Source organism: Mobula hypostoma, chromosome 12 (genome assembly GCF_963921235.1).
Source record: "Mobula hypostoma chromosome 12, sMobHyp1.1, whole genome shotgun sequence".
In the NCBI taxonomy this organism is placed as follows: Eukaryota; Metazoa; Chordata; class Chondrichthyes; order Myliobatiformes; family Myliobatidae; genus Mobula; species Mobula hypostoma.
Genome location: NC_086108.1, coordinates 45,986,142 through 46,003,990, shown reverse-complemented (window position 1 = coordinate 46,003,990; position 17,849 = coordinate 45,986,142). Strand labels below are relative to the sequence as shown.

Here is a 17,849-nt window from a genome sequence, read left to right as displayed (position 1 = left end):
GAGAGGAGATTGAAGGAATATGGTCCAGGTGCAGGATAGATACATAGATGAGAGGAGATTGAAGGAATATGGTCCAGGTGCAGGATAGGTACGTAGATGAGAGAAGATTGGAGGAATATGGTCTAGGTGCAGGATAGGTACGTAGATGAGAGGAGATTGGAGGAATATGGTCCAGGTGCAGGATAGATACATAGATGAGAGGAGATTGGAGGAATATGGTCTAGGTGCAGGATAGGTACATAGATGAGAGGAGATTGGAGGAATATGGTCCAGGTGCAGGATAGGTACATAGATGAGAGGAGATTGGAGGAATATGGTCTAGGTGCAGGATAGGTACGTAGATGAGAGGAGATTGGAGGAATATAGTCCAGGTGCAGGATAGATACATAGATGAGAGGAGATTGGAGGAATATGGTCTAGGTGCAGGATAGGTACATAGATGAGAGGAGATTGGAGGAATATGGTCCAGGTGCAGGATAGATACATAGATGAGAGGAGATTGGAGGAATATGGTCCAGGTGCAGGATAGGTACATAGATGAGAGGAGATTGGAGGAATATGGTCCAGGTGCAGGATAGGTACATAGATGAGAGGAGATTGGAGGAATATGGTCCAGGTGCAGGATAGGTACATAGATGAGAGGAGATTGGAGGAATATGGTCCAGGTGCAGGATAGGTACATAGATGAGAGGAGATTGGAGGAATATGGTCTAGGTGCAGGATAGGTACATAGATGAGAGGAGATTGGAGGAATATGGTCCAGGTGCAGGATAGGTACGTAGATGAGAGGAGATTGGAGGAATATGGTCCAGGTGCAGGATAGATACATAGATGAGAGGAGATTGGAGGAATATGGTCTAGGTGCAGGATAGGTACGTAGATGAGAGGAGATTGGAGGAATATGGTCTAGGTGCAGGATAGGTACATAGATGAGAGGAGATTGGAGGAATATGGTCTAGGTGCAGGATAGGTACATAGATGAGAGGAGATTGGAGGAATATGGTCCAGGTGCAGGTAGATGGGACTCGGCAGGAGACCAGGTCGGCATGTTAATGGGCTGAAGGGTCTGTTTCTATGCTTTCTTTCTTTTCAAATCTTTTTATTATTATTATCCAAAATTAACAAGAGTACATCGAAGTAGACAGCACTTACAATGTCTCAAGAAAAAAAACATTATTTTAAAGATTGAAAAAATTTTGGTGACAAAAAAAAGAAAAAAACTCCTACTAAGCAAGGTAAAGTGAGAACAAAACCCCCATTAGGTGTTCAACCCCGGAGCCATGCGTCATACAAAAAGCTTCTAAAGATAAACATCAAACCGCCAGCAGTCTGTTTCTATGCTATAGTATTCTACGACTGTAAGAGATAAATGAGAAAATAAATGAAGGAATGGAATTGCTCTTTAGACCAATGTAGACTTGACTGACTGGCTGTCCGACTCTGTCCTCCAGAAAGATGTGTGAGGTGGGTAGGGGTTAGTAATTGTGTATGCAATATGCATGCAAATATTTCTCTTTAACTATTCTAAATACATTCCTGTAGTGTGCCGGAGTTTCAAGCTAGCAAGTACCTGATAACAAACGGAGAATATTGGAAGTTTGTGCAGGATGGAGGATATGTAAAGGAAAACTACTGGACTAAGGAAGGCTGGGAGTGGAGGAAGTTTCGTCAGGCTCAGCATCCTACGTTCTGGGTCTGTACTAAAGGTACGAATCAGTTGGATTCTCCAACTCCGGAAGAGTTAGAACAATAGTTCAGAAATTGTACTGTTTCTTTCATTACCTGACATTGAACCTTGTGGAGCAAATGGTAAAAAATATATTAACAAAAGAAATATTTGAAATGAAACCAAAGTAAGTCAGTATTTTGACAATAAAAGGAATTAGTATTAAGCATGCGTTAGGGAACTGGAGCAGGAGCTGGATGACCTCCAGATCATTCGGGAGAATGAGGAGATTATAGATAGTAGCTACAGGGAGGTGGTTACGCCAAAGGAGCAGAGCACAGGAAATTGGGTCACTGTCAGGCGAGGGAAGAGGAAAGGGCAGGCAGAGCAGAGTTCCCCTGTGGCCATTCCCCTCAACAACAAGTATACCGTATTGGATACTGTTGGGGGGGATGACTTACCTGGGACAAGCTGCAGTAGCCGGATCTCTGGCACTGAGTCTGGCTCTGCAGTGCAGAAGGGAGGGTGGAAAAAGAGGAGAGTGGTAGTGATAGGGGACTCGATAGTTAGAGGTGCAGATAGGAGGTTCTGTGGTCATGACAGAGAATCCAGGATGGTTTGTTGCCTCCCGGGTGCCAGGGTGAAGGATGTCTCTGATCGCTTGCATGACATCCTGAAGTGGAAGGGTGATCAGCCAGATGTCGTGGTGCACGTCGGTACCAATGACATAGCAAGGAAGAGTGAGGAGGTCCTGGAGAGTGAGTATAGAGAGCTTGGTAGGAAGTTGAAAAGCAGGACCTCGAGAGTGGTAATCTCAGGATTGCAACCTGTGCTAGGTGCCAGTGAGGGTAGGAATAGGATGCTCTGGAGGATGAACAAGTGGCTGAGGAACTGGTGTAGGGGGCAGGGTTTCAGATTTCAGGATCATTGGGACCTCTTCTGGGGCAGGTGGGACCTGTACAAGAGACACGGGTTACACTTGAACTACAAGGGGACCAATATCCTTTCAGGGAGGTTTGTTAGTGCTGTTGGGGTGGCCTTAAACTAGATTTGCAGGGGATGGGAACCAGGGTGCCAGAGCTGACAGTGTGGTTGGGGTGAAAATAAATGATATTAAAAGTTCAAGCACAGCCACAAATAGAAAGGTTGTGAGTGGTAGTGAAAAACTTCTGAGGTGTATATATTTCAATGCTAGGAGTATTGCAAGGAAGGCAGACTGGTTGAGGGCGTGGATTGACACGTGGAATTATGACGTTATAGCAATTAGTGAAACTTGGCTACAGGAGGGGCAGGACTGGCAGCTTAATATTTCAGGGTTCCGATGTTTCAGATGTGATCGAGGCAGAAGAATGAAAGGTGGGGGGGTAGCATTGCTTGTCAGGGAAAATGTTACAGCAGTGCTCAGCCAGGACAGATTAGAGGGCTTGTCTACTGAGTCCTTATGGGTGGAGCTGAGAAACAGGAAAGGTATGGCCACATTAATGGGGTTGTATTATAGACCACCCAATAGTCAGCGAGAATTGGAGGAGCAAATCTGCAGAGAGATAGCAGACAACTGCAGGAAACAAAAAGTTGTGGTGGTAGGGGATTTTAATTTCCCACATGTTGATTGGGACTCCCATACTGTTAGGGGTCTAGATGGTTTAGAGTTTGTAAAATGTGTTCAGGAAAGTTTTCTAAATCAATATATAGAGGTACCAACTAGAGGGGATGCAATATTGGATCTCCTGTTAGGAAACGAGTTAGGACAAGTGATGGAAGTGTGGGTAGGGGAGCACTTTGGTTCCAGTGATCATAACACCATTAGTTTCAACTTGACCTTGGACAAGGATAGATCTGGTCCTAGGGTTGAGGTTCTGAACTGGAAGAAGGTCAAATTTGAAGACATGAGAAAGGATCTAAAAAGCGTGGATTGGGACAGGTTGTTCTCTGGCAAGGATGTGATCAGTAACTGGGAAGCCTTCGAAGGAGAAATTTTGAGAGTGCAGAGCTTGTATGTTCCTGTCAGGATTAAAGGCAAAGTGAATAGGAATAAGGAACCTTGGTTCTCAAGGGATATTGCAACTCTGATAAAGAAGAAGAGAGAGTTGTATGACATGTGTAGGAAACAGAGAATAAATAAGGTGCTTGAGGAGTATAAAAAGTGCAAGAAAATACTTAAGAAGGAAATCAGGAGGGTTAAAAGTAGACATGAGGTTGCCTTGGCAGTCAAATTTGCCGATGACACAAAGCTGGGTGGCAGTGTGAAATGTGAGGAGGATGTCATGAGAATCCATGTGACTTGGACAGGCTGGGTGAGTGGGCAGATGCATGGCAGATGCAGCTTAATGTGGATAAATGTGAGGTTATCCACTTTGGTGGTAAGAACAGGAAGGCAGATTATTATCTAAATGGAGTCAAGTTAGGAAAAGGGGAAGCACAACGAGATCTAGGTGTTCTTGTACATGAGTCACTGAAAGCAAGCATGCAAATACAGCAGGCAGTGAAGAAAGTTAATGGCATGCTGGCCTTCATAACAGGGGGAATTGAATATAAGAGCAAAGAGGTCCTTCTGCAGCTGTACAGGGCCCTGGTGAGACCACACCTGGAGTACTGTGTGCAGTTTTGGTCTCCAAATTTGAGGAAGGACATTCTTGCTATTGAGGGCGTGCAGCGTAGGTTCACAAGATTAATTCCTGGGATGGCGGGACTGTCATATGTCGAAAGATTGGAGCGACTGGGCGTGTATACTCTGGAATTTAGAAGGCTGAGAGGGGATCTTATTGAAACATATAATATTATTAAGGGATTGGACACGCTGCAGGCAGGAAGCATGTTCCCACTGATGGGTGAGTCCAGAACCAGAGGCCACAGTTTAAGAATTAGGGGTAGGCCATTTAGAATGGAGTTGAGGAAAAACTTTTTCACCCAGAGAGTGGTGGATATATGGAATGCTCTGCCCCAGAAGGCTGTGGAGGCCAGGTCTCTGGATGCTTTCAAAAAAGAGATGGATAGAGCTCTTAAAGATAACAGTTATGGGGATAAGGCAGGAACTGGATACTGATAGTGGATGATCAGCCATGATCACAGTGAATGGCGGTGCTGGCTCAAAGGGCCAAATGGCCTACTCCTGCACCTATTGTCTATTGTCTATTGTCTATTGAAGGATAATCCAAGAGCTTTTACGGGTATTTTAAGAGTAAAAGGATTGTAAGGGATAAAATTGGTCCTCTTGAAGATCGGAGTGGTCGGCTATGTGTGGAACCAAAAGAAATGGGGGAGATCTTAAATGGGTTTTTTCTGTCTGTATTTACTAGGGAAACTGGCATGAAGTCTATGGAATTAAGGGAAACAAGTAGTGAGATCATGGAAACTGTACAGATTGAAAAGGAGGAGGTGTTTGCTATCTTGGGGCGAATTAAAATGGATAAATCCCCAGGACCTGACAGGGTATTCCATCAGACCTTGAAGGAGACTAGTGTTGAAATTGTAGGGGCCCTGGCAGATAAGTTTAAAATGTTGGTGTCTACGGGTGAGGTGCCGGAGGATTGGAGAATGGCTCATGTTGTTCCGTTGTTTAAAAAAGGATTGAAAAGTAATCTGGGAAATTATAGGTTGGTAAGTTTAACGTCGGTAGTAGGTAGGTTATTGGAGGGAGTACTAAGAGACAGAATCTACAAGCATTTGGATAGACAGGGACTTATTAGGGAGAGTCAACATGTCTTTGTGTGTGGTAGGTCATGTTTGACCAATCCATTGGAGTTTTTTGAGGAGGTTACCAGGAAAGTGGATGAAGGGAAGGCGGTGGGCGTTGTCTACGTGGACTTCAGTAAGGCCTTTGACAAGGTTCCGCATGGGAGGTTAGTTAGGAAAATTTAGTCGCCAGGTATACATGGAGAGGTGGTAAATTGGGTTAGACATTGGCTCAATAGAAGAAGCCAAAGAGTGGTAGTAGAGAATTGCTTGTCAGAGTGGAGGCCTGTGATTAGTGGTGTGTCACAGGGATCAGTGCTGGGTCCATTGTTATTTGTCATCTATATCAATGATCTGGATGATAATGTGGTAAATTGGATCAGCAAATTTGCTGATGATACAAAGATTGGAGGTGTAGTGGACAGTGAGGAAGGTTTTCAAAGCTTGTAGAGGGTCTTGGACCAGCTGGAAAAATGGGCTGAAAAATGGCAGATGGAGTTTAATACAGACAAGTATGAGGTATTGCACTTTGGAAGGACAAACCAAGGTAGAACATATAGGGTAACTGGTAAGGCACTGAAGAGTGCAGTGGAACAGAGGGATCTGGGAATACAGATACAAAATTCCCTAAAAGTGGTGTCACAGGTAGATAGGGTCATAAAGAGAGCTTTTGGTACATTGGCCTTTATTAATTAAAGTATTGAGTATAAGAGTTGGAATGTTATGATGAGGTTGTATAAGGCATTGGTGAGGCCGAATCTGGAGTATTGTGTTCAGTTTTGGTTACTAAATTACAGGAAGGATATTAATAAGGTTGAAAGAGTGCAGAGAAGGTTTACAAGGATGTTGCCGGGACTTGAGAAACTCAGTTACAGAGAAAGGTTGAATAGGTTAGGACTTTATTCCCTGGAGCGTAGAAGAATGAGGGGAGATTTGATAGAGGTATATAAAATTATGATGGGTATAGATAGAGTGAATGCAAGCAGGCTTTTTCCACTGAGGCAAGGGGAGAAAAAAAGCAGAGGACATGGGTTAAGGGTGAGGGGGGGGAAGTTTAAAGGGAACATTAGGAGGGGCTTCTTCACACAGAGAGTGCTGGGAGTATGGAATGAGCTGCCAGACAGGGTGGTAAATGCGGGTTCTTTTTTAACATTTAAGAATAAATTGGACAGATACATGGATGGGAGGTGTATGGAGGGATATGGTCTGTGTGCAGGTCAGTGGGACTAGGCAGAAAATGGTTCGGCACAGCCAAGAAGGGTCAAAAGGCCTTATTCTGTGCTGTAGTTTTTCTATGGTTTCTATGGTTTCATACACAATGACAAAAGCTGATGTATTACTATCCTCAAGTTAACACATGCCAAAAAGGCAAAGTTCAAAAGGGTGAAGACTGGAGGGCTGAGAGTGCTGTATTTAAATGTGCATAGCATTCACAATAAGGTGGATGAACTTATGCAAGTATAGATTGGTTGTTATGATATTGTGGGCATCACTGAGTCGTAGCTAAAAGAAGGCCATAGATGGGAGTTTAACATCAAAGGATATACCTTGTATTGAAAGGACAGGCAGGAAGGCATAGGCGGTGGTGTAGCTCGGTTGCTAAGAGATGGAATTACATCTTTAGAAAGAGGTGACATAGGGTCAGAGAATGTTGAATCTTTGTGGGTGGAGTTAAGAAACTGCAAGAGTGAAAAAAACATTCTGGGAATCACATTTAGGCCTCCAAATAGTACCCAAGATGTGGGGTTGGGATTGCAAAGGGAGCTGGAAAAGGCATGTAATAAGGGTAGTGTCACAGTTGTAATGGGGGACTTCAATATGCAAGGGGATTGGGAAAATCAGACTGGTGTCAGATCGCAAGAGAGGGAATTTGTTGAATGCCTGCAAGAAGGCTTTTTAGAGCAGCTTGTGCTTGAGTCTACTAGATGAAAGGCCATCTTAGACTGGGTGTTATGTAATAACCCAGAACTTATTAGGGAGCTTAACGTAAAGGAACCCTTAGGAACAGTGATCATAATATGATTGAATTCATACTGCAATTTGAGAGGGGGAAGCACAAGATATATGTAGCAGTATTGCAGTGGAATAAAGGGAATTACAGAGGCATGAGAGAGGAGCTTTCCCAGGTGAATTGGAGGAGGATATTGGCCGGGATGATGGCAGAGCAGAGGTGGCTGAAGTTTCTGGGAATAGTTCACAAGATGGATATATCCCAGGGAAGAAGCAGTTCTCAAATGGCGGGGATAGTTAACCGTGGCTGACAAGGGAAATTAAGCACTGCATAAAAGCCAAGGAAGGGGCAAATAAAGGGGACAGTATAATTGAGTTTCTCAAACAAATGCAGGGTGCAATAGTTTCAATAGGTTTCAATAGTTCAATCTAAAACCAGTGTATTATGCGTTAACAATGGAAACTACAATGGGATGAGGGAGGATTTGGCTAGTGTGGACTGGAAACTCAGGCTATATGGTGGGATGGTTGAGGAACAGTGCAAGACTTTCAAAGAGATTTTTCACGGTGCTCAACAAAAGTATATTCCAGTAAAAAGCGAGGACAGTAAGGGTGGGGAGAGCCAGACATGGGTAACTAAGGAAATAAAAAAAGGCATCAAACTAAAAGCTTGTGTGTACAGTCACCAAGAGTAGTGGGAAACTGGAAGATTGGGAAGACTTTAAAAAGCACTAATAAACCGAGCAATAATGAAAGGGAAGCTGGAATATGAAAATAAAGTAGCACGAAATATAAAAACAGACAGTAAAAGTTTTTTATAATTATATAAAGCAGAAAAAGGTGGCTAAAGTGAATGTGGGTACCTTGGTGGACGAGAAGGGGGAATTGATATTGGGTAATGAGTGTTACGAGAATACACATAAAATTAAGATGTTTGCTGGCCTGGGCTAGCATCAGTGGCATCAGCAGTTGGTCTGCCACCTGCCCTCAGGGGAAGGAGAGATAAGGAACAATGGAGCAGCGTCTGGAGATGTGTAATGGAGGGACGTGGGAGAGGGAGCTGTCTGGAGCGGCTCCCCCTTTGAACCCTGAACTGTTTGAAGTGATGGACAGGCGATACCCCAGCAGGGGGATAAAAAGGGACAGGTTCGCTAAGACAGACACACACGCCACCCGAGGTAACGAGACCCTGGAAGCGGTGCGCCTCTCACGAGTGGTGAGAAGTACCGGACAACGCACAGGGTGGAAAGGTACGATCAGCGGGAACCCGGTGTGTGTCCGCCCTTGCCTGGGTGCCGGGTTCACTGCAGAGGATCGACCGCATCTGGAGGAGGGGTCACAGTCGGTGACCTCAGGTGACATCACCAAGGACCCGCCCAAAAGTTGCTCGTGAGCAATCTCGCTGGTCTGTGAGTGAAGCTGTGCTGAATGATGAGTTGTTCTCTCTGTCTCTCTTCCCCCACCTTGTCCATCGCCATGGAAACGATTACTGCGAACTGAACTTTGAGTCATTTTGAAATTTGGTCATTTACCCCTAGACAACGATAGAGCTTGATTGATGCTGTTATCTTAATTCTGTGCACATGTGTGGTTATCATTGTTGAATTGTTGCATTTATTATCCTTTCGATTACTGTGTTGCTTGTTTCTTTAATAAAACTTTCTTAGTTCTAGTACTCCAGACTCCAACTGAGTGATCCATTTCTGCTGGTTTGGCAACCCAGTTACGGGGTACGTAACATGAGGAATTTTCAGAGGCTTTGAATGACTATTTTGTGTTGGCCTTCAGGGTAGAGGACACGTCGAACATACCAAAGAGAGATGTTGTGGATGCGATGGGAGGCGAGGACCTTGATACAATAGCTATTACTAAGGAGATAGTGCTGAGCAAACTTGTGGACCTGAAGATAGATTATTCCCCTGGTCCTGATGAAATGCATCCCAAGGTACTGAAAGAAATGACAGAAGTTTTCACACCGTGAAAAATCTCTTCGAAAGTCTTCCACCGTTCCTCAGCTGTCCTACCATATAGCTTGTGTTCCCAGTCTACACTAGCCAAATCCTCCCTCATCCAATTATCAGTAAAGAGGTAATGCTGAGCAAACTTGTAGGCCTGAAGATAGATCAGTCCCCTGGTCCTGATTGAATGCATCTCAGGGTACTGCAGGAAATGACAGAAGTTACAGTCGAGGGTTTGGTGATAATTTACCAAGATTCTCTGGACTCTGGGCATGTTCCAGGGGATTGGAAGACGGCGAATATCACGCCATACCACTGTTCCAAAAAGGATGTAGGCAAAAGGCAGGTAACTATAGGCCAGTTAGTTTAACATCTGTAGATGAGGAAATGCTTGAAGCTATCATTAAAGAAGAAATAGTGAGGCATCTGGAAAGAAATGAATCCATCAGGCAGACGCAGCATGGATTCAGCAAAGGCAGGTCTTGTATGACAAACAATGGAGTTCATTGAGGATATAATGAGCGAAGTGGATAGAGGGGCACAGATGAATGTTATTTACTTGGATTTCCAGAAGGCATTCGATAAGGTGCCACATAAAAGACTTATCCATAAGATAAGGACGCATAGAGTTGGGAGTGATGTATTAGCATGGATAGAGGATTGGTTAACTGATAGAAAGCAGAGAGTTGGGATACATGGGTGTTACTCTGGTTGGCATTCAGCGGTGAGCGGTGTGCCACAGGGGTCGGTGCTGGGCCCACAACTGTTCATGATATACACTAACGAAAGGACTGTGTAGTGTATCTAAGTTTGCTGATGATACTAAATTGAGAAGAAAATCAAAAAGCAAAGATACGGAGAGTCTGCAGAGAGATATGGATAGGTTAAATGAGTGGGCAAGGGTCTGGTAGATGGAGTACAATGTTGGTAAATGCGAGATCATCCACTTTTGAAGGAAAAATGGAAGAGCAGATTATTATTTAAATAGTAAAAAAATTGCAGCATGCTGCTGTGCAGAAGGACTTGGGAGTGCTTGTGCATGAATCACAAAAATTTGGTGTGCAGATGCAGCAGGCTATCAAGAAGGCAAATGAAATGTTGGCCTTCATTGCTAGAGGGATTGAATTTAAGAGCAGGGAGATTATACTGCAACTGTACAGGGGTCTGGTGTGGCTACACCTGGAATACTGCGTGCAGCTTCGGTCTCCTTACTTGAGGAAGGATGTACTGGCTTTGGAGGCAGTGCAGAGAAGGTTTGTCAGGTTGTTTCCAGAGATGAGGGGGTTAGACTACGAGGAGAGATTGAGTCGCCTGGGACTGTACTCTCTGGAATTCAGAAGGATGAGAGGAGATCTTATATAAAATTAAGAAAGGGACAGATAAGATAGAGGCAAGAAAGTTGTTTCCACTGGTAGATGAGACTGGAGCTAAGGGACATAGCCTCAAGATTTGGGGGAGTAGATTTAGGTGGAGATGTGGAGGAACTGCTTTTCCCAGAGAGAGGTGAATCAGTGGAATTCTCTTCCCAATACAGCAGTGGATGCTACCTCAGTAAATATATTTAAGGCTAAGTTGGATAGACTTTTGCATAGTAGGAGAATTAAGGTTTAAGGGGAAAAGGCAGGTAGGCAGAGATGAGTCCATGGCCAGATCAGCCATGATCTTATTGAATAGTAGAACAAGCCAGATAGCCGACTCCTGCTCCTATTTCTTATGTCCTTGTAATGTAACAAAAGTGAATGATGATTGGGAAGCTTTTAAAATCCAACAAAAGGCAACTAAACAAGCTATAAGAAGGGAAAAATGAAATATGAGGGCAAACGAGCCAATAATATAAAGCAAGATACTAGAAGTTTTTTCAATTATATAAAGAGTAAAAAGGAAGTGAGAGTTGATATTGGACCACTGGAAAATGATGCTGGTAAGGTAGTAATGGGGGCAAAGAAATGGCAGATGAACTTAATGAGTACTTTACTTTCACTGTGGAAGACACTAGCAGTGTGCCAAAGGTTCGTAAGTGACAGGGAGCAGGAGTGAGTGCCATTGCTATTACAAAAGAAGAAGTTCCAGGCAAACTGAAAGGCCTTAAGGTGGATAAGTCACCTGGGCCAGATGGACTATGTCCCAGAGTCCTGAGAGAGGTTGTTGGAGAGATAATGGATGCATTAGTCATGATCTTTCAAGAATCACTTGAATCTGGTGTGGTCCCAGAGGACTGGAAATTTGCAAATGTCACTTCACTCTTTAAGAAGGGGAGAAAGCAAAAGAAAGGAAATTATGGCCAGTTAACCTAACCTCAGTGGCTGGGCAAACACAAGGAAATCTGCAGATGCTGGAATTTCAAGCAACACACATAAAAGTTTCTGGTGAACGCAGCAGACCAGGCAATATCTCTAGGAAGAGGTACAGTCAACGTTTCAGGCCAAGACCCTTCGTCAGGACTAACTGAAAGAAGAGCTAGTGAGAGATTTGAAAGATGTTCTCCTTTTTTAAAGAAAGGGGCTTCCCTTCCTCCACAATCAACTCTGCTGTCAAACACATCTCCCTCATTTCATGCACATCTGCTCTCACTCCATCCTCCCGCCACCCCACTAGGAATAGGGTTCCCCTTGTCCTCACCTACCACCCCACCAGCCTCCGGGTCCAACATATAATTCTCCGTAACTTCCGCCACCTCCAACCGGATCCCACCACTAAACACATCCTTGCCTTCCCCATCCCGCTTTCCGCAGGGATCGCTTGCTACGCGACTCCGTTGTCCATTCGTTCCCCCCCCATCCCTCCCCACTGATCTCCCTCCTGGCACTTATCCTTGTAAGTGGAACAAGTGCTACACATGCCCTTACACTTCCTCCCTTACCACCATTCAGGGCCCCAGACAGTCCTTCCAGGTGAGGCAACACTTCACCTGTGAGTCGGCTGGGGAGATATACTGCGTCCGGTGCTCCTGATGTGGCCTTCTATATATTGGCGAGACTCGACGCAGACTGGGAGACCGCTTTGCTGACCACCTACACTCTGTCCGCCAGAGAAAGCAGGATCTCCCAGTGGATACACATTTTAATTCCACGTCTCATTCCCATTCTGATATGTCTATCCATGGCCTCCTCTACTGTAAAGATGAAGCCACACTCAGGTTGGAGGAACAACACCTTATATTCCGTCTGGGTAACCTCCAACCTGATGGCATGGACATCGACTTCTTTAACTTCCGCTAATACCCCACCTCCCCCTCATACCCCATCCGTTATTTATTTATATACACACATTCTTTTTCTCTCTCTCCTTTTTCTCCCTCTGTCCCTCTCACTATACCCCTTGCCCATCCTCTGGGTTCTCCCCCCTCCCCCTTTTCTTTCTCCCTGGGCTTCCCATCCCATGATCCTCTCATATCCCCTTTGCCAATCACCTGTCCAGCTCTTGGCTCCATCCCTCCCCCTCCTGTCTTCTCCTATCATTTCGGATCTCCCCCTCCCCCTCCCACTTTCAAATCTCTTACTAGCTCTTCCTTCAGTTAGTCCTGACGAAGGGTCTCGGCCTGAAACGTCGACTGTACCTCTTCCTAGAGATGCTGCCTGGCCTGCTGCGTTCACCAGCAACTTTTATGTGTGGTGCTCAGTGGTTGGGAAAGTGTTGGAGTCTATTATTAAGGATGAGGTTTTGGGGTACTTAGAGACTAATGATAACAAAGTCAGCATGGCTTCTGTAAAGGGAAATACTGCCTGACAAATCTGTTAAAGTTCTTCGAGGAAGTAACAAGCTGGGTGGGCAAAGGACAGGCAGTAGATTTCATTTACTTGGATTTTCAGAAGGCATTTGATATGGCGCCACACATGAGGCTGCTTAACAAGATAAACTCCTATGTTGTTACAGGAAAGATACTGAAATGCATAGAGGAATGGCTGACAGGCAGGAGGCAGTGACTGGCCTTTTCTGGTTGGCTGTCAGTGACTAGTGGTGTTCCTCAGGGGCCAGTATTGGGACCGCTACTTTTCACAATCTTTGTCAATGATTTAGATAATGGAATTGCTGGCTTTGAGGCAAAGTTTGAGGATGAAACAAAGATGGGTGGAGGGGGAGATAGTGCTGAGGAAATAAAGCAATTGCAGCAGGACTTAGACAAGTTGAAAGGTTGGGTAAAAAGAGGCAGATGGAATACAGTGTTGGGAAATGTACGATAATGCAGTTTGGTAAAATGAACAATCGTGGAGACTATCATCTAAATGGGGAAAAAATTCAAACATCGGAGGTGCAAAGGGACTTGGGAGTCCTCATGCAAGACTCCCAGAAGGGTAATTTACAGATTGAGTCTGTGGTAAAGTTGGCAAATGCAATGTTGGCATTTATTTCAGGGGGAATGGAATATAAAAACAAGGAGATAATGCTGAGGCTTTGTAAGACACTAGTCAGTCTGCACTCGGAGTTTTGTCAACATTTTTGGGCCCCTTATTTCATTGTCATTGGAGAGAGTCCAGAGGAGGTTCACGAGGATGATTCCAGGATTGAAGGGATTAACATATGAGAATCATTTGGCAGCTTTGGGCCTGTACTCACTGGAATTTAGAAGAATGTGGGGGAATCTCATTGAAACCTACTGAATGCTGAAAGGATTAGATAAAGTGGATATGGAGAGGATGTTTCTATGGTGGGGCTATCCAGAACTAAAGGGCACAGCCTCAAAATTGAGGGATGAACTTTTAGAACAGAGGTAAGGAGGAATTTTTTTTAGCCAGAGAGTGGTGAATCTGTGGAATGCTCTGCTACAGACTGCAGTGGAGGCCCTCTGGGGGTATATTTAAAGTGGAAATTGATAGTTTCTTGATTGGTCAGGGCATCAAAGGATATGGCTAGAAGGCAGGTGTATGGGATTGAGTGGGATCCAAGATCAGCCATGGTGGAATGTGGAACAAACTCGATGGACTGAATGGCCAAATTCTGCTCCTATATCTTATGGTCTTAAATGTAATTTAAATATTCCTAAAGTTTATTGTGCAGGGAACATTCTCAGAGTATAATTTTACATGTGCCCCAATTCTCATTTGCAGTTTTGGATCAGTATTTATTACTTCAGATTACTTAGTCCACATGTCCCATTCATTTTTACCATATTAACTGTCTCTGAATCAATAGGTAATTGGAAGATTTTGGAATCTTTCACAAAAAATTTACTTGCAGCTTCCATATTCAAAATTACCATCTACACCAACCAGGTAGCCGTTTGTTTTTAAATGAACTAATCAACCTAGTTCTACGTCAGGCAATTCACTCACCTGGGATGGCACTTTGAAAATAAAATGGATATAACTGACTAATAACTTAGACACTGTGTTAATTGAGCAACTTGGTTTATTAGAATTTAGTCCATGAGCCCTCAATCCCTGTGGAAAATGCGCATATAATGGAGTTAGGTTTGAAAGTGCTATCTTTAGCATTACGACTCCAATTAGTTGCTCCATAGTCCTTGTAGGGCAGGGTCTCCCAGCCTAGGGTCCACCGACCCCTTGCTTAATGGTATCAGTCCATTGCATAAAATATGTTGGGAACTTGATGGAGAAGATCATTGTGCATGCTTAATTACTAATTTATTTTTATTATTTAAGTACAAGTTCATAAATTGTGTTTCAGGTAGACACTATTCCCTCCTGTCCTCTAAAAGCCCTTTATTCTAAAAATACCTGGCATATTAAACTGATAAAATTTACGTTCGTGAGCGAACATGCAAGTGCAAGCTTCCTTATCTAGTGTAGGTAACGTCAGTAACTCATAGTCTCGAATGTTTCCTGTGGAATTTCAGAAGCAACTGAAAGTACTGGCAATGACTGGACCATTGTTAAGTATTTCCTGTACGATGTAGAATTCCAGTTTTGCGAGACCATGGATCTGCGCCTGGAAAGTCTTCACTCTCTCTCCAGGGCGCAGGCCTGGGCAAGGTTGTGTGGAAGACCAAAAGTTGCCCATGCTTCAAATCTCCCCTCTCCACGACACCAATGTTGTCCAAGGGAAGGGCATTAGGACCCATACAGCTTAACCCAGACAAGAGAAAATCTGCAGATGCTGGAAATCCAAGCAACACACACAAAATGCTGGAGGAACTCAACAGGCCAGGCAGCATCTATGAAAAGAATACAGTTGATGTTTTGGGCTGAGACCCTTCAGCAGGACTGGAGAAAAAAAGCTGAGGAGTAGATTTAAAAGGTGAGGGGAGGGGAGAGAGAAGCACAAGGTGATAGGTGAAACCTGGAGGGGGCAGAGATGAAGTTAAAAGCTGGGAAGTTGATCGGTGAAAGAGACAGAAGACTATGGAAGAAAGAAAAGGGGGGAGGAGCACCAGAGGGAGGCGATGGGCAGGCAAGGAGATGAGGTGAGAGAGGGAAAAGAGAATAGAAAATAGTGAAGGAGAGGGGGTGGGGACATTCATCCCTCCCCCTTTAAGTTTCACTTATCACCTTGTGTTTCTCTTTCCCCTTCCCCCACCTTTAAATCTACCCCTCAGCTTTTTTTCTCCAGCCCTGCTGAAGGGGTTTAGCCTGAAATGTTGACTGTACTCTTTTCCATAGATGCTGCCTGTTCTAAATGTACCAAGCCATATATATATCAAGATTAACCCTTAACTGATCTCAGTGAGGTTGGAACTTGGAGGATGATAATTTGCCTCTTGAAGGAGCAGTGTCGCAGGGTTCGCAGAAGTTGTAGTGCGGTGGTTCCTGGGTAGGCCTTTGTAAGGAGGAAGCCAGTGTCAGTGTCACCTCTCATGTTGGAATAGCTCAGCAACGTTCTCTGTCAATGTTTGCAAAACAAGCAGTCATGTGACTAATTGTGAACAGTCCTTATCAGTCACTTCATGAATTATCACCTTCAGAAAAGGGGGAAAAAAGATTTGGATTTGGCCATTCTTTTCTACAATGCAGACAATGTTTTAACTTCATTTTTCAATAGGATGCAAGTCTGGCTGTGGTGGTAGCCTTGCAGGTTACTCTCATTGTCAGCCAGATAAAGCTAACGTTAAAGCTGTTCGCACGGATGAACCTCACAGCAACAGTCTAAATGGACACTGGAATGGTATCGAGAAGAACTGGAATGGAGAAGAATTGCCAGAGTACAGGTAGTTACCATGGAATGCAATTAATTATCACAAGTTCCTCTAAGTCTAAAGCTCCTGTCAGCATTGCCACAAAACACAAACTATTCATTCAATTATCTCCTAGTTGTTTTGACGGAATGGTCTCCACCTTGCATTTATTTCATGTTTGTGATTGCCAGTGTTGGTAACTGTGAGTGTCCCATGCAAGAGCTACATTCCTGTGGGTTCCTTGTCAGTAATGGATAAGCTTTGTGCCACAGATTTCCCCAAGCACTCGTGATAATTACAGTGCCCGCATGAGGTCATTGGTTTATGGAGGTGGGGGCACAGCTTGAATCCTTCTCGAGCCCGAATCTGGTTAGTGAATAGCAGAAAGGATCAGAGGAAGAGCAATTGAAAGTGACTAAATAAATAATTGATTAATTTGTCCAGCCCATCAACAATGACATGTTATAGTAACGGCAATGAAATCTGCATAAGAAATGGAGTGGGAGAAAGCCATTCAGCCCCTCTAGTTGCTTTTCCATTCAAGCCTCGGGCTTGCCTGTTGCTGCAGGCCAAGTGAGAGACACGGAAGCACTGAAGTGAGGTGCCCGTGCTCAGCTCGGGCCGGGCCTCTCCTCTCAGTGCTGCCTTCCCGTGTTGGAGTGGTGGAATGACAGGCTGGATTGTCTGCACATTGTACCATCGATTGTCAGATATTGTCGCTCCAGATCTCGGACTATATATATGTTTTAGTTTTTGAGTATGCTTCTATTATGTTAGTTGTTATTTTGCATGTTACTAGCTACTTTGAAGTTTGCTTGCTATTTTGAATGTTTTGCACTTTGGCCTCTCAGGAACACTGTCTTGTTTCTCTGTATCTATGTATGGTTTGAATGATATTTAAACTTGATTTGAATTGATTTGATTTGAAAATGTTAGTCTTTTACCCCAACACCATTTTCCTACCCTACCCAAGATTCTGTGATTCATTGCACAATCAGAGAATTTATCAACAACTAGTTTGAATGCAGTCAGTGACTAAACCTTAGATCTCCAGGTTGAGAACTCCAAAGCCTGTTCATCTCCAAATGAAGAAGGCTCCCCTTTCAGTCCTAAATGACCTAATCCATATTTTGAGACTGTAGCCTCCGGTTCAAAATTCCTTAATCAGAGGAAACATCCTCCTCACATTAATCCTGTCAAGCCTTCCAGGTATATTGTTATGTCTCAATTGGGTCAACTTTTATTCCTTTGTGGAGAACGCAGACCCATCCTACTCAACTCTTTCCTGATGTACATACAGTTAGTACCTAGGCACTGATCTGTGGTACCACATTAGTCCCAGCCTGCCAGTCTGAGAATGTCCGTTTATGCCTTCACTGTGTTTGTTCACTGGTAAACAGCTCCCAACCCATGCTTCTATATTTCCCCCCACTTTCATGTACACCCGTCTTGATCAACAACTTTTTGTGAAGATATATTTAAAAACTGTTTGAAAATTCAAATACAGCACGTCACTGGTTCCCCGCACCCCTCC

General features: G+C 44.1%; 2 protein-coding genes across 3 annotated transcripts in view; both read left to right on the top strand.

The window, feature by feature from the left end:
- LOC134354760 (uncharacterized) overlaps window positions 1-9,180 on the top strand; it is a 42,623-nt gene extending 33,443 nt beyond the window's left edge. The window contains exons 8-9 of one of the 2 annotated variants that reach the window (XM_063063975.1): window positions 1,543-1,706; window positions 9,077-9,180. Coding sequence is in view for 1 of the 2 variants with exons in the window: in XM_063063974.1 (XP_062920044.1) it covers window positions 3,016-4,056 (1,041 nt within the window). In the remaining variant the exon portion in view is untranslated. Of the gene's footprint in view, window positions 1-1,542; window positions 6,135-9,076 lie in introns of those variants that run through there. The other variant, XM_063063974.1, reaches the window with a different exon arrangement.
- Window positions 9,101-17,849, top strand: part of LOC134354759 (uncharacterized) — a 43,897-nt gene continuing 35,148 nt past the window's right edge. Inside the window, exons 1-2 of the mRNA XM_063063972.1 lie at window positions 9,101-9,233; window positions 16,183-16,348. The gene's annotated coding sequence lies outside the window, so the exon portion shown is untranslated. The remainder of the gene's footprint in view (window positions 9,234-16,182; window positions 16,349-17,849) is intronic.